The sequence below is a fragment of the Zootermopsis nevadensis genome, unplaced genomic scaffold (assembly GCF_977971745.1).
Source record: "Zootermopsis nevadensis isolate Lab colony 2312 unplaced genomic scaffold, Znev_1.0 Znev_ptg000061l, whole genome shotgun sequence".
NCBI classification, from domain to species: Eukaryota; Metazoa; Arthropoda; class Insecta; order Blattodea; family Termopsidae; genus Zootermopsis; species Zootermopsis nevadensis.
In genome coordinates, this window is record NW_028259192.1 from 4,943,994 (window position 1) to 4,968,405 (window position 24,412).

The 24,412-nt window shown below is 37.0% G+C and overlaps 1 protein-coding gene and 2 long non-coding RNA genes across 6 annotated transcripts in view; 1 reads left to right on the plus strand and 2 right to left on the minus strand.

Annotated features, from left to right (window-relative positions):
• Window positions 1-8,948, minus strand: part of LOC147871152 (uncharacterized) — a 299,440-nt gene extending 290,492 nt beyond the window's left edge. Inside the window, exon 1 of the long non-coding RNA XR_015532643.1 lies at window positions 8,018-8,948. This is a non-coding gene — a long non-coding RNA (uncharacterized LOC147871152). The remainder of the gene's footprint in view (window positions 1-8,017) is intronic.
• Asator (tau-tubulin kinase asator) overlaps window positions 1-22,693 on the plus strand; it is a 92,025-nt gene extending 69,332 nt beyond the window's left edge. For 2 of the 4 annotated variants that reach the window (XM_022073362.2, XM_022073365.2), the window contains 14 exons: window positions 49-220; window positions 2,151-2,363; window positions 2,680-2,795; window positions 4,607-4,855; window positions 5,431-5,597; window positions 7,612-7,765; window positions 9,649-9,985; window positions 10,208-10,375; window positions 11,130-11,284; window positions 14,458-14,648; window positions 16,071-16,424; window positions 18,272-18,346; window positions 20,722-20,892; window positions 21,489-22,693. In XM_022073362.2, the coding sequence (XP_021929054.1) occupies window positions 49-220; window positions 2,151-2,363; window positions 2,680-2,795; window positions 4,607-4,855; window positions 5,431-5,597; window positions 7,612-7,765; window positions 9,649-9,985; window positions 10,208-10,375; window positions 11,130-11,284; window positions 14,458-14,648; window positions 16,071-16,424; window positions 18,272-18,346; window positions 20,722-20,892; window positions 21,489-21,534 (2,568 nt within the window). In that variant the 3' untranslated portion in view covers window positions 21,535-22,693. The remainder of the gene's footprint in view (window positions 1-48; window positions 221-2,150; window positions 2,364-2,679; window positions 2,796-4,606; window positions 4,856-5,430; window positions 5,598-7,611; window positions 7,766-9,648; window positions 9,986-10,207; window positions 10,376-11,129; window positions 11,285-14,457; window positions 14,649-16,070; window positions 16,425-18,271; window positions 18,347-20,721; window positions 20,893-21,488) is intronic. The other 2 variants (XM_022073364.2, XM_022073367.2) reach the window with 2 other exon arrangements.
• LOC147871154 (uncharacterized) lies at window positions 19,507-24,119 on the minus strand. The gene is made up of 2 exons (XR_015532644.1): window positions 23,560-24,119; window positions 19,507-20,915 (listed from the first exon to the last, which is right to left on the minus strand). It is a non-coding gene; the product is annotated as an uncharacterized LOC147871154 (long non-coding RNA).
• Window positions 24,120-24,412: the final 293 nt, after the last annotated feature.

Genomic DNA, 24,412 nt, shown 5'->3' on the forward strand with positions numbered 1-24,412 from the left:
AAAGATTAAGAAAATAATCGGTGGAATTTGTGATCTTGTTGGTTGTAGGGTAAACTAATTGGTGAGCTGGAGCAGAGAGCGGATGAGATAGGTGAGGATGACAAGGACCGGATCGCTACGCTGCATGATCTCAACAACCCTGAGCTACCGAGCCCCCGAGTTCGAGAGGCCACAACAGAGCCTGATGGATCCTACTACTCATATGAAGCAGCTAAAGCAGGTAACACATCAGTGTTTACAATTATTAGTTGCTGGGTAAATGATTTCACATTAATGTTACAAAAGGGAGGTGATTTCAGGAAATTCATAGTATAATTGCTCGTTATTTCTGATGTTTTAGCACGTTTTGAGATGAGACTTTGCACTGTTTAAAATTAAATGTCTGTTGTATTTTCCCATGTTTATGTAAGTAGGTAATTAGTCTTCTGTATGGAACAACAGTTTGTCTTTACTGCTGAAAACAATTTTTACAAACTTTGTATCTTCTTCATCTGTCTCTTTTCTTCTTTTTATATTCATAACCCTGCTGGTGCTGATTCTTCCTACGTTGGCTTTTTTTGCACTAGAGTACACAGGTTTATGCAGCTGTAACATTGTAGACTTGTATTCAGAAAGTTCTGTACTGACTGATGTTTTCATGTTTTTTTTTCCTCAAGTAAATTTTGAAATATTGCCTTTATGTGGGCCATTAATACAATACAGACCCTTCACTATCATTCACAGTTGTATTTCCATCTCATTGAATTGTGTCATTAAGTAACTTAAGAAGCAGTCATTCACTTCCTTGATTATTTTTGAGATAAAAGTATCCATCCTTATTTATTTTCCCACATTTTCAGCCTTGTAATTTTATCCCACATTTTGCTCACTTTCCATTTTTGTTCTCATATTGTATTGAATTTAAGATTTTAGTTTTGAAGCAAACTGTTTTCTAGACAATATCCATCGTCCAAGATTAAATAATATAAAATCAATAAAACCATGACGTTTCGGAGATGGAAGTCTATCTCCGTCTTCAGGTAAAACCTACTCTGTTAGGCGCAATTGATAGAGCTAATCCCTATCTCAGGATTTTATTTAATTTAATTTTGGACGATGGATAATGTCCAGAAAACAGTTTGCTTCAACAACGCACCATCGTCACAAACTTTCAGAAATGAGATTATAGTTTTGTTTAGAGTTGGTGCAAAGTTTTCATGGTTCAGTGGTGTTCCATGCACTGGAATACTGCAGAACTGATAAGATAAAATGCATTGTTAGCCAGTTAAGTACTGTTAGTCACTTGCTAACCAGGTTTGTTACCTAGGCTAAGACATTTAACATGAACCCTCCACCCTTTTTTAGAGAATATAAGAAACGAGTATTAAAAGTATACTCATATTCAGCATTCCTTTATTCAAACTATTTTTTGATTGTTACTTTGTGCACACGTGAAACAGATTGTGTACAGCTAATAAAAAATGTCTCTGAATTTATCTGTAAAGGATTGAAAGGCATTGGAAACAGATTTGAAAAGAAATAGCTGAACAGAGGACTTCAGTAATAACATTCCACTGAATTTGTAGCATCCAATAGGATATTATAAAGGGAGGAAGTGACATGTTACAGGTAAAGAAGCAAACAATTTATTTCTAGTATGTCACTCATTGAAATTAAGAAAGTTATGACAAGATCTGGTTATATTTGATGTCTGAAGACTAACCTTAAGTGCATCAAAAAATGTTACTGTATGAAACATCAACCAGTCAGGACTGTTGTAAACTCTCATGTTACAAGCCATATAAACAAAGTAGCATCCGTTTTCAGTCTTTATATGCACTCATTGCCTATCTGTTTTTTATTTTCATGATATAAAATGGTTATTCCTACTGTTACATATGAACATTTGTCTTTGGTACTGTGTAAGGAGATATTCAGTAAAGTAATTTGCATTGATTTAAGTCCTTCAAACTGAGTATCAAAGATATTTCCTGTACCCTTTGGCTTCCTTTCTTACCCCTAACACCAGGAAACAGTTGCATTTAGCAATATAAATTAGTGAATATGTATACTGCCATTGCTTGCTGTATATTTTACCACTGAATTAATCTTCGCACAACTAAACATGACACAGAAGATGGCTAATTCAATGCTTTCTGTGTTACTGACAGGTTTAATGGGATCATCACCAGTCACTGAACAGCGAGACCCGTTGAAGGAACGAGTGAAAGAGCATCGTATACGGCGTTTTCACTCGTCAGGAGATGCATCCCGAAGACCAATTAGTTGCAAGCTGAACAATCGTGATGCATCTATCACACAGTTTGCTGTGATAGATGATGACAATGTTTCAGCCTTGCAGCAGGTCACACGTGGAGGCGGAGGTGAGTTGCTCAATTGCAGATTCCGAATGCAAAATGAAAGTCAAGAGGATGTTGCTGTTCAAACAGCATAGTACCTTTTCAAGTAAACATATCAACAACTGAACACAAGTGTTCGGAAATAAGGAAACAATTGGTAAGGAGGAGGCTACAGATTTATCAAACCAAGATTTGAACCCAGGATGTCCTAGATATGCTCAAGGATTACTTATCATTACATTACATTGTTTGACAGCACCAGGAGTGAGGTGAAAAATTATGTATATCTGAAGAATAATAAAAGGGCATTTCTGGTACAGTTTTATGTTGTTATGTGCAGGTTTGACGCTGGCATCACAATGGAAGTCGCAGTTTGACGACTCGGAGGAGACTGATAATGAGTGGAAGGGTGAGAACCTGCAGAGTCCTGAGCACAGACACACCCTCACCTCACAGGTATTCCCCCTTACCAATGGTAGTGGGGTTTGCCACATACTTGTAACATGATAGGTCCCAACATTATTACAACCTTTAGCATAAAATACCTTGTACGAAACAAATGAAACACACGTTGAAGTTAATATAAGGTCGATTAACAGGGAAGTTTCTTTTTTTCATTGTTATGTTGAACCTCTAATTAAGGCAGTTCCAAGACAAATGAGAGCTGTTGTTGAATCTCTTGGGGATTTTGGACATCTTATTAAAAATGTCAGGTCTTGAAAATGACCCTCTCAAGAGCTAACATACTAATTCACATCTTGTATAAGTAACAGGTCTACTTTATGAAGCAAATAAAATTGTTTGTCTACAGTCAGATTCAAACATCAGACCTTTAAATTGGAATATTACTGAGAAACAAATCACAGAAAAATAAAAGAAGTACTTTCTTCCCCTTGCACTTCTAGCCTCGCCATTGCAGCACAAATAACATGGAAAATGTGAAATAAAATACTGATGATTACTTTTTGCTTAAGATGGTGGTTGTCTTCTGGGTTGTTACACCATGTAGTCTGGTAGGAGACAACCATCTTTAGTCTCACTACTTTGAAAACCTCAGATCCTACATACATTTTGCTTCTTAACAAAAGGTTCAGGTAATGCATATGCTTCACAAACAAAAACAGTTGCACATTCTCTTTTGAATATCACAATTTACATATTTTCTTTTCCAATTGCTCTTGATAGGAGTTATACACAGAAATGTTGAAACATTTAGTTGAATAATATATAACTGCACAGTTTAAATGAGTATTTCTGTGAATACAATATATGCTTTAAATGAAAACATTTGACATCAGGACTCAAACTTGCAGTTGTATTCATTTCATCAGTGCTAGCCCCCTACCCTACCAACTTGTCTACCAAGGAATACAGAAAGCCAAGTAAGTCTTTGTCTCTCTTTTGTCATGGAACTTGGTCTCACATCTTGGAAAAGTTATTAACATTAATTCATGTTTTTTTTTTTTTCAAATTAGGGCAGAGATGCTGGTGTCTTCACTTAATAGATATCTGGAATAAATAAATATACATATGAATAAATATAATGAGAGTGTGAATAATTGGAAACATGATGTCTGCCTACGTCACTTTTGGTTTTTTAGCTCTTTTGTTGCGCAGTGTATGTACATAATGAGAGTGAATACAAGCAAATTTGACAGAATTCTTGCTTGTTACTTATTTCTTAAAATATTTTACTGGGTGAATCCCTGATGCCATTATCAATTGTGTATTTTAGGCCTTATGTATATCTTTGTTATAATATTAATAGAAATAAATGGGTCTGTACTGTTCTATTAGTTGCAGTTGAAAAATTTGTTTAATATATCTCTAGTAATGGATGTGAAGGTATTTAATCGGAGTGAATCAGAATTTGTTATTGTGGGCATTCTCTTCTCTCTCTTTTTGTTGTTGTTTTTTTGTTCAGCTTTACTTGGTGTACAATCTGATTAACAATGAAAACAATAACATGTAACTAAAGCTAACCTTATTACTAAACTGCAAATGATAGTTTCACTTCTTTAAATGAAGCTATAGCTTGAATTTAATGAACAGTGGTTTTATAATTGTATTTTATATTTCAGTATCTTTCAGAATTGAAATGTTTCTGGATTTTCATCAGAAATAATATTAATGCTATCCCACTTCCCTGAAAATCTGTGCTTGCAGAAAATCAGCAAATGCATTACACATCAGGGTCTGGAGCACTATGAAGGTGTATAATCATGTGTTCATTGTAGTTTCTGATGGTTGCTGTATTTCTGTCCTAGGCTGCTTTTCCAGTGGAGCCCATCCATACTGGTGGTACTGTGACTGTGCCCGAGACTTCTGCTATCGACAAACCAGCGCCTGTGCAGCAACTGATATCTAACCCAGTCCCACCACCTATCACCTTAGCTTCAGCAGCTGCAACAACAGTAACAGCATGCAATGTTCCTGTAAGTCGTGTTCCACCAGAATTGTCTCGAATCAGTGAGGACTCGCGCCATGAGAAACCCAGCCATCAACATTCACCTCAGGTAAGATACTGTATCCAGGTTTCAAGAAGTTATCAGTATTCTAAACTGCCTATAACATTAACAAGGCTTTTTAAACATAACCATGTTGTATGAATCTGTGTTAAGAGAACAAAGCTTTTCATTAATAAATCTAATTATTTGTTCACTCATTGCAGTTGTGTGGATTTGACAAATAGCCCAAATTACCTGGATTTTTTGTTGTAAAAACAGAACATACAGTAGAGAATCCTTGTTTGGACTCTTATACTGTAGGAATTCCAAATGTGTTTCACCTTTTGTGTGTTACCAGTGCTTTGCGTAATGTAAATTCACAGAAAGTCAAGTTTAATGCATTAAGTTGCAAGTTTTGTAGCATGTTTCATTCACAAGCTAACCTCCTCTGTCCTTTGCATAGGGTGGATTAATGTCATCCTTTGTATCCTATAATTAAGTACATATGAACATTTCAAATGTATATTGAAAATTTACCATTGATATTTCTTTAAATTTAAACTGAACTTCAACTTTTTACTTTTCATGTGAACTGGAGAGCATTGTATATTATGTGAGTTTGATGGATTCCTATTTTCTACTAGGCCCATGATGAAACATTACCTGTGGATAACACAAGTAATGGACATCTGAAACCCTCTTCTGGTGGACATCTTCGTTGCCTCAATATAACAGGCATTGAGAGTTTTGTCGAGCTACAGGGAATATTACCGCGTGCTTGGAGCTTACCTCAGTTAGTGGGACATATTAGGTAAATAACAAATACATCTATTTACCTGTCCTCTGTAAATGTCTGAACGCTTAAATTTTGGCTGTGATATGACTCAGTGAATTGCACTGTTTTTATATGTTTTTGATGTCAAAGTTAGTGTCACATCAGGTCACCTCTACTATTTGAAATATTTAATAACTTTTCACGTCCCCCGCCGTAGCCGCTCAGTCTGAGGCATCATGATTTGGACCGGTGATATGGAATGCGTGCTGGTTCGAGTCTCGGGGAAAGAAATTTCTCATGAGATTTTTGACCAGTGTATGGGACCGGTGTCAACCCAGCATCGCGTGGAAATTGGGGAGCTACAATGGGTAGCGTAATCCCGTCATGAAAACTAGCAATGGCTGGGGGTTCGTCGTGCTGACCACATGTCACCCTATATCTGGTTGGATGATCGTTCACCTCTGCTTAGGCATGTGGACGTGAGGTCAGCAGCCAGCTAGTCGGCTTTGGCTCTCAGAGGGCTGTTATGCAACAGATTGTTATTATTAATAATAACTTTTCACAGTTCTTGAAACAAATGCTGATGTGAACAGGCATTTCCTGTTCTTTACTGTTAACAAATTAATTTCATCTTTACGTCTTCCGCATTCCTTATTAACTTTTGTTTTCCAGGTTTGAGAACAATATTTTCACAATGAATAGAAACTTCAGAAGGTACTTCTTGTTTCTTTTGTAGTCAAAGTGAAGAGTTAAGAAGAGAAAAACAAAATTATGTGACTGAATACATGTTGTTAATCCAGTCACCTCTGATCTGAATGCTTCTCTACATATACAGAAATATGGCCAACTGCCTTTTCCATATTGTACATTCTATAAAATGGTTTCACATCATACATGAGTCAGTATCAGAAGCAGAGGTTTTTGAAGTTGCGTTTTTTTGCTGTTCATAAATTTGTAGTTGGAGCCATCTATGAACAACTGAATTACATGATTACTTACAGTGACCAGAACTCATTAGAACATTTGAAGACCATATAAATGCCTGCAACCTGAACTTGTGAAAAGGGTTGATTGAGTTTTACCTGATTTTATGTATAGCCTTAATTTATTAGAGTATTTATTTCACTAATTTTCTGAGATTGCTCATGCCTCAGAATAATATCTGAAGATTCCTCAGCTGAAAGTAGAAGGTCTTTTTAAACTTGAGGAATCTTAGCAATGACATGAATATGAAAAAACATGCACAAAACCTGGGTGGGAGTTAACAGTGTCAGGAGGAAGCAGATACAATATAGTTACTGGTATCTGATATTCTGAACTTATTTATTTATTTAACCTCCAGGAAATGTTCTTCGGTTGCTCATTCCTGTGAGTCACATTCCAGGATCTTTCAGCAGAAAATTTGTTGTGCATGGAGCTTCAAACCATGGCAGAACCTCCAAATTTGGCTGATATTGGCTATGGGTTTGAATATCAGCAGTGAAGTGAAATTTATAAAAAAAATCTACATACAAGCCACATTCAGAAAGTTTGTAGATTTAATTATCAGGCCTCAGATCATTTTGTTTGTTCTGAGGAATACCAAGTCATTGTGACTTTATCAAAGCTTTGCCCTTAAAGACTGTTCCGACTGAAATGAAAATATTGTCTTTCCAGTCTGAGTATTTATTAAATGTGTTTGCAATTTTCATTGTTTTATGACCATGTGTGGATTATGGAGGGGTGTGATGCTGCAAAGTGAAAGTAAATAAATTGTGAAAATGTTTAGGCTTCTAACTTTTTCAAATATTTATTAGATAATCCTTCTCTGATGTTATAATGCCTCAGTGCTTTCACTTAAGTAGTAGGTGACAAGATTGCCTACTGCCTTGAAGAACTGTTAATAAATATTTCTGCATTCCCCTTGTACATCACTGAAACCCTAAGTGAGATTTAAATCAATGACCTTGTGAGTCAGCATCGAATACTCCATGTTTTTAATGTCCGTACTCACTGCAGATCACAGATTTTGAAAGTTGCTTGAGTAATGTGAATTAACTTTCAATTGCAGGCCGTGGTTAGAAGCGCCATTGTTGCAGCAGGCTGCATTTGACGAATTAGTGTATGAAGTGGATGTGATGAGGAACATAGCGACACGGCAGACACAGACTGAGAAGGACAAGGCTGAACATCGGAAAGAACGTGAGAGGCGTCCAAGCTTGCCTGTAAGTTATAGTATATGGTAGCGTCAACAATTTTTAGGACAGAATTAAGCCCAATGACCGTGCCTGGTTCATGTTCAGGTGTGCATGATCCGTACACACAATGCAGTTGTTGAGTTGCCATTAGGCTTGTGGGTGTCATATGTCCGAGAAGACCCGGCACATTTCAAACTGATTACCTAAAACAGCAAGTGAACAAAATGGCAACATAATCACTGCAGACGCTTCAGACATTACATGGATAAAAAGGTATACAGTGAAACCTCGATGCATCGTTTTCGGCGGGGGTGGGAAATAAAAACGATGAATGCGGGAAAGCATTAAAAATTTAAAAAAAAAACAATGTTTCTCTTTCAAAGTTACTTCTTTTTACCAAAAAGTCTTTAATGGACAACTGGTTTGTCGAAACTTTACGTTTTAGGCCAAACAGAGCCCTTTCCACGTTCAAAATGTTTTCTTCGTCACGTTCACTAATATTATGCGCATAAAAGAACGACTTCACTTTTACCAATGCAGCGTGTGCTTCGGCAAAACTCGGCAAAGTTCGGGCTCGCATTCGTCGTTTCTCCCTCTTCCTCACCGCTCCCTCAACCTTCGCGGACTATAACAGGAAAAATGGAAGTACTATTACTGCCGAACTCAACGAAACGTACCTGTAGAAGACACGATATGAACCAGAAGAATGAAAAAGTTTCGCTCGCCTTTCCTTTGTACTTATAATAAAAGCATTTGTGAAGAAATTCACACTGCACATGCCATCTGGCATCGCTGGAACGAAATATGAGTGCACCCAAATTAAAATCGTAAAATTTCTGACAATGGGCACCGCCATTCACTCCAACTATCACCCCTGCACCGCTGACCCTCATTCCAAAAGAATCTGTGCTGGTTGGGCGACATAACAGGTTACCGCTACTGTGTATTCCAAAAACATTGTGCGTCTTTCGGTATTAATTTATCTCAAAAATCAGCATTTTAAATTCTCAGAAACGATCATTGCGGGAAAATTGTGGGGCGGGACTAAGATTTTTGAACGATCGATGCGATAAAACGATAGTTCGAGGAACGATAGAAGCGGGAAAATGTAACATTATTTTATATGGGATGTATTCGGGACCGAACAAAACGGACGATGCATCCGGGAAAACGATAGTTCCGGGAACGATGGATAGAGGTTTCACTGTACTTAAAAGGGGATCTTAGCAAAATACATTGTCTGGGACAATGGCTAATAAGATTTTCCCTGAAATTTGAAATGGAGTTTATGCCATTAGAGACTGTTTCAATTCCACACCTCTACAATTGGTAATACCAGTTTGGTGGAGGCTCAAATTTTTTGAGGTGGGATGAAGGTCTCTCTGCCAAGATGCTGTTATTCATGATGCCATTTATCAGTGGTCATTTGAACTGTTTGAAGGAAATGATGTATTGAGTTTTCTGATTGCATATTCATTATTCTGGTAATGTATCACTTCCAGAGATTTCATGATTAATATGTGAGTACCTTAAAAGCATGACAGCAAATATAAGGTTGCATTTATCATTAATTGCTACTGTCATATTCATTTAAATAGGTTATGTAAAGCAGTATGTGGTCTAAAGCACACCTTTGTCAATATACGTCTTCTTTTCTACCTCTCCGGGCAAATTCTAGGGTTGTGCCTTCAAATAGGCCGTGACAGCTTCCTTTCTAATGTTTTTGAATTCATCAAATGCAATCATCCTCTTATACCATTAATGCTAAATGAATACCTACCAGAACTAAAGTGACTCAAGTTGAAGTTCACTGGTGAGCTTTAATGGTGTTGGTGATGTAAATACTTGTTCGATAATTTTATGGATTCGATTATACCATCTACATTATTATGTGCCGTTTGGGTTTTCAGACAATTGCCCTAAATTCATGTTCCTCAACGATGAAAAATGACAGAAGTTCTGCAGTTAGTAAAGTAGAGATGGTTCCTGTTGAAAATACACCAAGCCAACCTCAAATACAGGTGAAGATGCAGGAGGAAAAGAAAGAAGAAGATGAGGAGGTGGAAGAGGAAGAAGAAGAAGATGAAGGAAATGTTATGGAGCCAGTAGCAGGCCGGTTAGAGATTAGAGTCCTTGATCGTGCAGAAGGTTCAGCTGTGGTCGAGACTGTAAACAACTTGCCACCAACAAGTCAAGTTCCTGTCAAGAGGCCTGAACTAAATGGAGCAGAAGAACATCATCTGAAGGGTAAGAAGCTCTTAAAATATATTATTAGAGTAAAGTAGAAGTAAAAATAATGTCATTTCTTATCACCGTACCATAAACATGTGTATGAGGCACAGAGGAGAGATCATGTATTCATAGCCCTTTGATTTGTTAAGTGTCTTGTATTTCTGGCATTTGAGTTAATGTAGTTTGACTGTGATGCATCACAATTATTGTTAGATTAATGCATCTAATTTGTTGCAGTTAATGTTGAAGACTGCATACCGTCTCGAAAGCCAGTCTTGGTGGAAAACAGGAGTGAAAAAAAAGTGACAGAAATAGTGTCAGACAGGAGTTCAAAACGTGAGGAGAAGATTGGGCTATCAAAAGTGGAAACATTTAAAGTTGGGGCCATTACAAATGGGAATACTGGTAATTATTCACTTGTCACCTTTCCAGTAAATTGGACAAAAGCTGGCATAGGAATAAGTGCTTTCTTTAATGCATGACCTACTTTTGCTATTTGTACGTGGAATACATTAAGCTGTTTACAGGCCAGAAATTAGGATGACGTTCTAAGGTTGTGGAATCCTGATTTCCTGTTTCAGTGTAAGTAAAAATAAACCATTGAATTTACTTAAAATGTGCGTAAGGAAAACTTTACTACCAAATGGTAAATTAGAAAAGAACAAGTTTAATTGAGAAAATTATTTAATTATTATCGTACAGCACACATTTTAGATCTGTCACCTGTAATAAGGAAGAGAAAGCAAACATATAAATATCCTCATGTGTGTTTGAAGACAAAATTGTTTCAAGAATTTGATGTTAATTTTTAATAGGAGTTAGTTACAATGTCTTTGTGTATATTTCAATTGAGGCCTCAGAATTATATGGTAATTAATGATAATAGGTACCTTCCAAGAACTGGTAATGTTAAGTGTGAAAAGAATAAGGGTAATGTACAGACAGTCTGACAAACTTGAATTAAACAGAATTATAATAATCATTGTAAACTACTACAAGGATTGGGCCTATTGACCTGTTCCGAGACAGCTACTCAAGGCAACTTGTCCTATTAGTCTTGTTTAGTGCATTATTCAACCCTACACAATTTCAGTAGCTGATAGAATGTTATAATACAATTCTTGGCACACTAATTGAAGCTAACAATTGCTATCTGCAGGCACTAACAATGACAGGAACAGTCCAATTAGTCCAAGTGGAGTGGGGCAAGATGATCCATCTGTGTATTTTGATGCCAATGAGGAGAATGTTGCTTCTGCAGACAATGCTCAGCAGTTGAACAACAACACATCAGATGGATCTCAACATGACAAGGTATTGCTGTTACCACAGTACTCCTCAAACCTTTGAAATTTTTAATCTGAATGAGGCCTGAAGTTTATATTGGAAACCTATGGTGATGTCAAGGGGTGATGTTTAAGTGCCACATCTCAGTCTCAGGTTGAAAAGACACGCGACTTATAACCACCATGTAAATTGAAAAAGGAGACTTGAAATTATAAGTTATGCATAGCCTCCATAGTTTGTATAAACAAGTAAATATACTGATATGCTACTAATTCAGTGCACTTTATTTTGCATGTATAACACGTTTTTCTTCAGAATTATCCATTCTTAAATTAGGGTGTGTGTAATACATGTAACATACAGGGTTATTCATAATTCCCTGATACATTACAAAAAAATCACCTGACTTGAATGTTGCAAACGATGGTAACATGTGACATGCTGATAGAAAGAGAAACTCTCCAAGTTTGTTTGTACGTGCTGCGGGAGCTTAGTTTTGTTGGTGGCCGCCAGGGTGCAGGTTAGTACATCACCATATGAGGTTTAATTGAGTGAAAATGGCGACACTAGCAACAGAGAAGGCATTTTGCATGCTTGAGTATGCTCGAACAGAGTCGATCGTGACGGTGCAGCAACGCTTACGAACCAAGTTTGGAAAGTACCCACCGGTGAGGAACAGCATAAAGCAGTGGTATGAAAAATTCCAGCATGACAAGTGCATGTGCATCGCAAATGCCCGACATGCAGCAGCTCTTGGAGGAAGATGGTTTCACAGGAAAAGTGACTTTCAGCGACGAAGCTACATTTCACGTTTATTGGAAGGTGAACAGACACAATGTGCCTGTATGGGGAAGTGAAAACCCACATGCCACAATTGAGCACACTCGGGATTCACCGAAACTGGACGTTTTCTGTGCCATATCCAAAGAGAAGTTGTACGGGCCATTCTTCACTGGCATGTGCTATCGTGAGATGATGCAGGAATGGCTAATGCCGCAACTTCATTTATCAGCAAGATGGGGCTCCACCACACTACCACTGCCTCATCTGCGGCTATCTCAGTCAGCATTTGCCACAAAATTTGGATTGGATGCATGGCTACCAATAACCATGCGCTGCTTCGTTGGCCACCCCAATCACCTGACCTGACGCCATGTGATTTTTTCTTGTGGGGGTGCATTAAGGACCAGGTCTTTGTACCAATTCTGCCACGGGATCTGCCTGAACTACGAAGATGAATCATCGCTGCCATCTCACAAATCGATCGTGACATGCTGCAGCAGGTATGGGCGGAAATGGATTATCGGCTTGACGTCTGCCACGTTACAAAGGGCGGACACATAGAGCATTTATGAGGTATGTAAAATAAACTTGGAGCGTGTTTCCTTCTATCGGCATGTCCTATGTTACCATCCATTGCACCATTCAAATCTAGGAATTCATAATTATGAATTTTTGGATTTTCTGTTGCTGTCAAAGAAGGGCTGCCAACAATTATGCCATCTTTGACTAATTTAAAATACAAGTGCATCTGGGTCACAAATTTCACATATCCATAATAGAGATCATGTTGAGGTTTATCTGACCAGTCAGGGGGCAGTTTTGTGTGTTATGTCACAGTGTTCTTTAAGCCCAGTTTAGCTGAGCTTGTAGTCAACACCACACACTGTAATCATGCCATACTAAAACCCAAACTGAATAACCAACCTAATGTAATGAATGAATGAATGAAACCCTAATAAAACCACTAACCTAAGCTAATGAAAAGTAAACACACAGATTATGAGTTTGTGTCCTAATTTTTCTTTGCCCTTCAAATACTGTGCAGAACTAAAAAACATTACCATATAAATAAAAAAATAAACTATTTTAGTTTCTAAGAAATGTGGCAGAACTAGGCTCGTGCGTTTGTGAACACATACGTGCATGCACACATTGATGTAGGTGTTTGTGTTCTCTATTAAAACTTTTGAACTAATTGTTGACTTTAATGAAACTTAGACATACAAATTTATGAAACTTGTTAGACTAATTAAAATGTTTTAAAAAAGATCTGTGGTAACGTGTGAGTATAAACATTTGATGAACTTCCTGTTCAGAGTGGTCTGAAACAAGGTGATGCTTTATCACCATTACTCTTTAGTATTGCTTTAGAATATCTTGTTAATAAGGTCCAGAAAAATAAAGGAGGATTGGAATTGAACAGGACACATCAGAAAATTCTGTGCTGATGATATTAATTTATTGGGTGAAAACATAAATGCCATAAAGAGAAACACAGAAGCTTTGTTAGTTGTTGATATTTGATGGTGGTATATAAGTAAATAGATGGATCTATGTAATTAAATATATGTTCATGTCTTGTCCCCAGACTACAGGACAAAATCATAATATAAATGTAGCTAATAAATCTATTGAAAATGTGGCATAGATCATATGTTTTGGAATTATAGTAACAAATAAAATTGTATTTCTGTTCCCTGCCATGGGAGTTCTGGACTTTCTGTTTGGTATAGATGTAGAGTGTGAATCTGACTGCTCATTTTCATCTAGTTTAAAAACTGGTCATTTACCTTTACTACTCTGTAGACACGAAACGTGTTCCTAGCCAGCTTCCTTGAATAAGGAAAGACAGAGGTGTGGTATCATCATGTCCATATGTGTGTATGCGTGTGTGCCCACTAACAACTTTTGAACCAACCGATGCAGTTGTAGACCACCTTAAGTAATACCATTATAGCAGTCATGCAAACTTAAAAGTGCTAATGCCACTCAGTGTGGGGTTCTGAAATTTGTGTGACAATAGATCTTTAGGATCTTTGAAAAGTTTGCTGTTTTGTTAATTGTGTGCGCATGCTATGCAAAATTTGTTAGTAATTTTTCATTTAGTAACATTAATAAATAAAATGTTTGAACTGAACATATGAACATATGTTACAGAACTGAATCTTCTTCATACATAGAAATTTTATATGAAATATTTTTTATGTTAAAAATGACATAGATGGTAACACTGTAAAACCCGGAGATTATAATTTACAGTTTTCGATCAGAGAAAATGTTGTACAGAAGCAGATAACAAGATTCTATGTTTATTCAGATATAATTTCTTCTAGCAAACAGGAATATTTTAAATAAGGTACACAATATAAGTTCTTCCTATAACTGAATTTATAAAATAATGAGGGTTAATGTTATAGGAACTGCATCGTCGTCATTCTTCTTGTTTGTCCCCGGTTATGGAAGCTGAAGAGCAAACCAGAAAACAACAACAACAACAACAAACAGTATCAGCATTGACAACCACTAGCACCACAACAGCCACCAAGAGCAAGATTCCAGTTCCTGTTAAGAGTCCACGTGCCAGTTTCATAGATACAGAGCTAATGAGGTAAATTTGTAACAGGTGCCGTTTACATCGTGATAAGTCATTGTTCTAATGACTCTGTGTTGCGTATTGAGACGTAGCACAAAGTGTTGTCATACCAACCATTTTCCTGTACTGCTGAAATAAAGACATTGTTTTAACGCTTCATGTTGTAGATCTTGGGTTCAATTCTCAGTCCAGATGTTGGCTATCCTGTTACAGAATTTTTATTATTTTACTCAGAGCCACAGGGTGGATGCTGGGATGGTAGCATAAAGTATGCTATGGTTGTCTCATTTGACCTCCTCAACTGATCAGTCACAATCCTCTCTACCTTCCAAACATATCCTCTGTAGTTAAAAAGCCATGATTAAATAAACCGATAATTTAGTGTTCAGAATCTCTCAGGGCAGGACTTTATTATTTTTTGTCACATCGTAACACATTGGATTGTAAGCTTGTCATTCACGTAAATGTCTTGAGATTAGTCACTTCACAAGTGTCATTCAGTGACTTACCTCACAACTGTAGAGTGCTGGTTGACTAGAGGACACTTTCATCTTAATTTGTAAGCCAACACACTTTTGCAATGATTGCAATCCAGGGGCATTCAAACTTGCATCTTATGTGGACTAAGAATACACTCTAACCAATTCTGCTATTTGTCAGTTTCGTACTTACTGGTATGTGGCAAGGGACATAGATTACACACTTTTTAGCATTTAAGGGAATTACCAGATGAGTACAGAATTTTTAGCTGGGTTGTCTGTGCAGTCATGGAACAGAAAGTTAGAAATCTGATCTGGATGAATATTTTCACTCTGTTAATTAAAATTTAATTATGAAGTGTCACTTCTAAACATGTCTCCCATTGTGTTTCCTGGGCATCTCCATCTCTATCTTCCTTAATCTAATGGCAGAAATCAAGGAGACATGACAACAGTAATGTATCTTATTTTGGAATCGATTATCTTGATTCTTTTCCACAAAACCGTTGCCAATGGAGTACTTTTAAGTAGACAGTGACAACCTTCTTCAAAGTGCTTCCCTCTGCACCACTGCTCAGTTTCTTGTTCAGCACTATGTAATTTCTTTTAATTAATCTAATAATTAGAAAACTCACAGCAACAAAACAAAACAAAACCTAGTAGGAAGATGGTTGTCTTCTGGGATGTTGCACTGTGTAGTCTGGTTGAAGTTTGCTGTCATTTCAGAGGTGCTTACTGCCTCCATCATCAGGGTGATGAATACTCCAAAACGTTGGTAAACTTGTACCGGACTACATGGTGCAACAACCCAGAAGACAGCCATCTTTATATCATTGCTGTGGGAACCTCAAATCTCACTTAGGAAACCAATATTGGTGTGAAAAGCATGAACCTAATTTTAAATGAAGCGTGTCACACTGCACATTCACATTGCACATGCACAAGCATTGTGTGGTAGTTGCAGGTCATATGAAGAAGAGCAGGCGGGGCTGAACAACATGCTTCTCCACTCAGAGTCGAGTTCCTGCGTGCCCATGGCAGTGCTGCCATTACGACGCTGTTCGACACTGCCAGATGCTCGGGGGGGAGGCTCAAACAACACGAGCTCGACAGAAGATGACGCCGTGGCCCAGCAGCAGCTGACGTCGTGCACTCCAGCACTCAGACGGCGTAGGGAGAGGGAATGCAAGTATGTCACGGACCAGTCACAGCTAAACCTTCGCTTCCACCGCCCTGCACACAGGCATCGTCAGCGGCCTGTTTCTGCTTCAGCTTCCACAGAGATACGCTTACAGCAATCCATCCGGCACAGGTCAGTGATCTGCTTCTTGTAAAACTTGGCAGCTGCTTGCTGTAGATTGGCTTAACCTGGTAAGCTCTGCTCTCATCACGTTTTGTAGCCTAGAAATTTCCATTTTTCTCATTTTCAAGAAATCTGGACTTCTAATTAATGGTCTTGATAGGTTGTAAGTCATTTTCTGCAAATTCTCCTTGTGTATGCCAAAATTTCCAGAGTATTTTCCGAAAATCAGATAACTCAAGAGAAAGACCTCTCTGCTGAAGACAGTAAGTGTAATATTCTCACTGCTTAATATATGTGTGTATAAATAATATGCAATAGAAAACCAAGTTATTTCCCATATTGGCAGAAACTGTTCCATCAACTCAGTAGGTTCACTGATAGGTTAAGGGATAGCCACAACTACAAATTTCCCAGTCTTCACACTTCATCATTCCTTAACACATCATCACTGACACGTCCCTCTGAGCACTGTGTTTAGCACTCCTTTTTTGTGTTAGGGAGGTCAATCCTCAGTTCAGATCTGAACCCTGACACCAGCTAAAGAATTGTGATTTCCCTTGGTCCCTCCAGGCAAGTGCCATAATAGTGCATTAAAATAGGCCATAATTGTTACTTCCTACATCCTTTGCAACAATATTCATACTCATCCTGTCAATTATCCTTTGGTGCAGTGGACACAATGCAAAATAAAACAAAGGAAGAAATGCAAGTATGGAACAACAAAGCATAGGTACAAGCAACTCCTCCTTCCTTTTTCCTGTGTATGAATTAATTCATGATAATCAAACTGATGAATAGCTTCACGGTTTATTCTCTTTCCCAGTATTTTTATACTGATTAAATTAAGTTGGTAGGATTTCAGCTTTTCATAGCAGCCAGTATGAAGATAGGTGTCTTCTGGGTTCTTGCAGATTATAGTCTGGTAGAGTTTTACCAATGTTTCAGAGGCCCTTGCTGCCTCCATCATCAGAGCAATTGATGGAGGCAGTGAGGTATCCCCCCCCCCCCCACCAATCATGGTTCAATTGTGGAAAACTGTTTTCCTGCTATTGGTAGTAGAAGTGGACTAAAATGTTTACCAAATAAATCATAGCTTAGACACAATGAACTATTATGAAAGATGTAGTTGTTTTTATAGTAGACGTCCTTTTGTGACCAGGTTATAAATTTATGACTTTCATTAATTTCAGGCTCACATTGACAGCACATGCTTTGATCATCCATAGCAAGTGATTTTCTTATAAATATCAAATTATTTGGATATAAGATGGTTTAGAGAAATTCCTTTCAGACTCTTAGTATATTTTATGTTACAGCCATTTTCACAAGAGTTCTATTACGACATTTTATTAAAATTATGTGTGCAGATGGTGCCTGAATTAGGATAGCACGAGGCATCTGTCTACCTTGCAGTTGAGCCTAAAACCACCCCGGCACCGTTCAGCTGATAGTTAATTATCTAGTGCGTGCCTAGGGGTGTGACAAACACTTTTATTCTTTCTCCTTCATCCTATACCATTGAAATTTGGAGTTCTGACACAATATGACAATAAAACATAGACCTTTTTATTTTCACTTTTTACAAATTTATCTATCAGAACATTATTTATAACCTGGATAACCCACTCCTACTGCCGTTGTTACCACCATCTACATTTTCCTGACTCTTGTGTCTGGGACTGTCATGTACTAACAGCTTTTTATCACTTTTATATTAAATAATTAAGTAATTATGATTTCATCTATTATCTCACTAACAATATTTAATTTTATGTGTTGTTTATTATAATTATTTGTATTACAGTAATGCCACCAAATCCTAACTAACAGTTCCCTTCCGTTTTGCTTGTTGGTAGCCACATGACTGCTTTCTTCTTTGCTTGCCCACATGAGAGTCCACATCCACTGCTGTCTGTGAAGACCCCAGTACTGTAAGTCCGCTCCTTTATGGTACACGCTCATTAGTAGTTGTCCAAGTTTTGACTAGTTTCAATTGCATGGGGGACATGCATGTTATTAGCGCAGAACCGCAAGAACCAGCAATTTGTAACAAACTCTTTGGTGAAATCATAGAAAGTCTCACTAACAAACAAATGGCATAGTTCCAAAGTTTGATAAGATTCAAGAAATTAATGTACTGAGGATCATATCACATGTGCACACTGAGGAAGCTTTGTAGAATTTCATTGTATCCACTGCCACGTTGGAATGCTCACCCTGTATTTATCACTGCATTGTACCTTTCTTTATTGTCATCCTCTGTCATGGTTTGTATTATTAAAGTTTTATTTTAGATTGGTGGTTCCAAGATTTTTTAAGTTCGTGGAGGTCCTGACTGTTACGATAATCACCGTAGAGCACCATAACAAATTTAGTTTTTGTGGCATCATTCAAACTGGGAACAGTTTTTGTAGTAAAAAATAGAATGTCATACGGTGGTGGTCTGTGTATCAATTACGATAACAATGATAATGATAATGTAAATGATTATGATGATTATTATTTTATCCAATGAGCCTGGTAAAAATATACAAGACTAATAAAAATATACTAAAAAGGAAGAAATTAAAACAGATGTAAGCTTTTCCACTTTCAGGTAAGTGTCCTTAAAGGAGACTGTTTTTGCTAAATATGTTAAAAAATCTGTATGTCATTTGCAGCAATGATGTTTCTTGCTGAAGAATTGTCATCATGTACAGGTGATGCTGAAAGTATAACATTCTTTTATTGGTATTGAAGGAACATGATGGAATGGAATTTATTTTATCCTTAAATGCATTAATAAGAAAGTATTGCGATGCTATCTATGATCTTGAATAAAGTGTTCTAAGATTGAAACAATTTAAAATCAATCCAAAATTATGTAAATATCAAACTGGAAAAACTGTTAAATTTTCTTTGAATGATAATAATTTATTTATTTATTTATTTCAATTAATTTATTTACAAGCTTGAAAACAGCCAAACAAGACCAATTACAGCCAAAACAGGATAAAAACACCTGAGACCAGAGGTTAGCTTAAGAGGGGACATAACAGACAGGTTTTCTGTCCTACCCACTTTTCACCTGATGAAGAAAAGAGAATCCATCTTTTACAATTTGTAATTTTTATTTAGACAATGGATAAAACAAAAAGAACAACTTTCCACATCATGATGATGAGTTCAGCATAACAACACTGTATCAGTTGCACAAGCTATGCAGAATTGAGTGAAGAGAAAGGATGATCATGTACCATAAAATGGGAAATAGCCATGGCCTATTTGAAGGCACTATCCCAGAATTCACATTGAGGGATTGTAGTAAATGACAGAAAGAGCCTTGGCAACGATAGCTCGTGTCTTAGCCAGTTTTAACCAAGTATCTCCCAAATGCAAGTCAGGTATATTCTAGGTTTATTGGAAATGTTGGCAGGTACTGTACTGGTGGTGTTAGTTCCTTATAATGGCAGTTGTACAGGGTGAAAGGTAGGGGGAAAAAAAGTTTATAAAATATTTCCGAACAGCCATTTGAGCAATTTTCTCAACTGTGATCATTTATAAACATTTCATCAGCCATTCTTTTCAATGAAATATAATATATATAAAGGACATGTTTGATCTGAAGCTTTTACAGTGACTAAGTACAATGAATTCTTCTTCGGCTACCAGGCATGTCAGTTGGTTTAATGGAGAAAACACCAACATTTCAAGAACCATGTTTGTCCTTGTCCTCAGGGTACTGAAGTACTTCAGTTCCCTGACATGGCTGGTAACCTGAGAAGAATTCTTCTTGTGGGTGCATTCATTTTTTATAATTTCAACACCATACTGTGAGAACCTTAATTCCAACTTTTAATGTAAAACTGAATTCATACATTTTATTCTCATCTTGTATTAAATTTTACCACAAACTGAACAGAAATTCCAGTGTGATCTGTGTGTCCATTTCTGCATTAAAATTCACAAAAACAATGATTTTCAGAAAGAAAGAGGCTCATGTGAGAGCTCTGTTGGAGATGGCTAGGTAACTTGTCATAATTAGTCCATTAGCTGTCCAGTGGTTTTAAAAAATTAATTATGATTTGATAATAAAGTTATTCATTTTACCATGTAATGGGAACCTTACATATGTGTTGTGTGATTCATTTCAAACAGTGTTTTTAGAATAAAATCCTGAAATGGCTATACGCACATGAAAGCGTGCTCTCTCTTACAGAGCCTTGAACACAATTTGTATGAGTACATAGAAGTGTAAGTGTAACATATATGTACATGTTACTATTTGTATAAGCTGCTGTGCACTACAGTTGAATTCATGTTTCAGAGCGTCCACAGGGTCTGTTCCTCCACGGGGAATCCTGAGTCATCTCCTTGCATGCCCCACTACACGAGGGGCTGAGGAGAGCAGCGAAGCAGACAGCGACTCATCAGGTGGACCCCCACGGCCCCATCCACCTCCCTTGTCTGATATGAGGCCGATGGAGAACGACGCTAGGTATCGGTCCATTCATGTTCACTCTGCAATAGTCAATGTTGATGGTCTGGCTTCTCAGTGATCTGATCCAAGTATTTTATTGGAAGAAACAATTTGAAGGATTATATTAATCTTTATCATACAGGAATAGGAGATTTAAATCCATATAATATGGGGCTGACAGCTGTACTTGTAGTCTAGGGCTAACAGTTTAGCGGTTTGCTAGCTGTTGGACTTCATAAATTGTGACACAAGGATGATAAAGATAAAACGGATCTTAGGAAACTGTTCTAAAAATGTGAGCAGTATAAAATTGCTCAGAATAAGTTCCAAAGACAAACTCAACTTTGGATTTGGTGGAAATCTACCAGACCACATAGCGCAATAACCCAGAAGATAGCAATCTTCAGACTCACCGCTGTGAAAACCTCAAATCCTACGAGGTGGGAATAGTCTTCCAGTTACAGAAACAGGATAACGCTGCTGTATGTTGTTATGTACCCATTGTTTGTTGTTCTGTTATGCTTTTCTGCAAAACTTGTGTCATCCCATATTCTACTTTGTGTCACTACATGTATAATTGCTGTCATGTAAGTAGAGATTCCATTTTTCCTCAGGTGCCGTCGTTTCCACCCAGTAGCTGCTGATGTTCATGACACATGAAGACTTGTTACATTTCCCTCACCAAACTGAATGTTTGCTGGCTACCAGAGTGCACGAGAGTGTTTATCTGCCATGGCAAAGTGTGATATCATTATGGCTGAACCCTTAATATATTTTATAAACTTGTGTTTTATCCAAGAGTAAAAGAAATAATTGCGCAATGGAATCAATATGAGAATTCAGATCTCCTAATATCTGTTGGTTTATTTTTAATAATTTATATTTTAATTTATTAAGAATATGACTGTAGTTACATTTATTGCTCACTTCATTTATTTGTGCTAGTCATGTGATCATGCTCCAAGAAGCTCAAGGGCAGCCATTATTTATAAAGATTGTAAACATCTCTAGTCAGAACTCAAGTGTTTTGAATTATTAGAGAGAGAATTTTTTATCCAACCACTCACTGGTTTTAAAAGTTTGAGGAGTGTCTGGAAAGTTCCCCGAGACTTCTTACATGTTAGAACAAAAGTAATTGTAAATCCAGAAATATATTATTCCTTGTTGGCATTGTCTTTTTAAGGCATCAAATATATTTTGGCTTTTACAGTGGTGTTTGCTATTAATAATTCTGCGACTAAAATATCACAGTACTTCTCATAACTCATTTCACGTTGGATATGTTTAATATCCACTGTGCTTATCCTAAAAAGCACTCCATCATCATGTTGCTGCATTAGCGAAACAGGTTTTGAAACTTGCAGAGGACTGCACCAAAACACAAGACACCTTGAACCTGGAAACTTTGCAAACACACCTCTCTGTATTGTTTTCCTAATGGTTGGAATGCTTAATTTTCTAGGATGATGAATATGTTAATGATGATATAGTGGTGCCCCCAAAACAATGATGCCATCTGCTAGAATATATGGCTGGGTCATATAACAACATAAGGGTAAGTGGCATCATTTATCATTGCGGGTAACCAGTATGAGAGATGAATTTTAAGGAGGTTAATGTGAATGCTTGAGATTAAAAATATACATTACTTTGATAGGTGATACCAGAACTGTAAGTTTATAGTTACTACTTGTGTTTCATGCCATGCATTGTAAATATTCATGAAATATTGTATATTTTGTTTGTATTTTATTTTTAAGTCTTCAAATTAAGCTTGTAACATTATGGAGAACATGAATAATAAAAATACTATGAAATATTTCTTTTCTTACAAATAAGCCAGACAAAGTGACTCAAAACTGGTACAATATGCTTTAATCAAAATCAGTGGTAGTAGAAGAGGTACAGAAAATAAGACTTGTCTGAAAGGTACGGAATAATCAAGTAATGACAACTAAAAATATATACGTACTTTATGTATTATTCTTTTTTACTTTAATTCATAAAATTCAGTAGTAATTAGGCCCCATCAGTCTTCCACAGTTTCATGAATAAAAAAGTTCTTTTATGGAACAACATTATTATTGTCTGTTTTTGTATATTAGTTCCATTTCTAAGCTTTCAAATCACATTTGTACAATTTAATTATGTAAGAAGTCATTGAAATAGGTTTCATGACTTTTAAAAGTAACAGTTCCAAAATGATTAGCAGAGAGTTTGAGGAAGAACTCATGAAGCATACTTTCCTATTGCACAGACTTTCAGGCCTTACAAATCTCTTTTTATTAATATCATACCTATTCAACAAGAAAATGCCATTTAAGTCATGGGTTAGCATGCTGGTCATGGGATGAAATCTTGCTTGAATCATAAATTGTTACAGGTTGTTGTTTATCTATTTATGGCATATTTCATTATGCTGTCAGTAGCTCAGATTATATACTGATGGTGCTAGAACAAAATTAATGGATGATGAACAAAGTATAAATGAAGTGGTTAGGCCTAATCTAGCCTTTCTTATCTGTGCATCACAGCTTATGCACAATTCAGCTGTCTATGCATTGCAGCAGCATGCTGCTAAACCATTATTATTGGAGTCAACATCTAGCCCAATGCCCTATTTTACTATGGTTCAAATCCCCTATTCCCATATGATAGAGGTTAAAGTACTATCTTGACATGTACCTGCTGAGGCTGAAGTTTACCTCGAAAACCCTCAGTCACAGATGGTCAGTCTCTAGTCCAGACCGAGATTTTAACCTGTGATCTAGCAGATAAGAAGTAATGGTGTAGTAGGAGGAGTGTTTTCGTTTTGGAAGAAATTATTACATAAGTACAGACTCTTCATTTCAGGATGTCTAATTCTAAAATATATTTAGTTTGAAAACAGAATTTTTAGTAAAATGTGAAGGATCTTTCAACATTCAGAAATTCACCAACTTGTTTCCAGCGTTTTAGCCGTCTCCTCTTTACAAACAAAAGCCATGTCCGTCACGCTAGACTAAACGAGCTCGCCGTTCGTTCGATGCGGAAGAATTTGAAAGTAAGTTCTTACGATGGTGACTGTGATAGCAAGAAATGCAAGCGAGACTATGCTGGGATATTGCACGAGTGAGGAAGCGGGGCCGGTTTTGTGTTGATCCGTTTGGCAGGAATCTGTCTTCAGACGCCATTGAGTTATCTTCACATATAATAAAAAATCATTTGCTTTCAATGCAGTTTACAAAGGTAATACTGCAACTGTTCAACACAAAAACATTCTTTCTCGTCAGCTGGAATGTTTACGATGTTTATGGTGCGGGATTAGGGCGTTCAGTGGACACTGTGTGTCCTCAAATAAAACTATTATCAAATTTCTGACAGATGATTCACTTTACTAACGCCATGCATACAGTATGACGATTTTAGGTTATGTTATGCTTACTATCGATTTTACAGGACACACTTCGTTTTAGTTATGTGTCGTGTGTCGATTGTGGTCTTTTGGGTTGCGACACCGTGTAGCCTTACCTGCATTTCGAAAAAAAAAACATTGGTA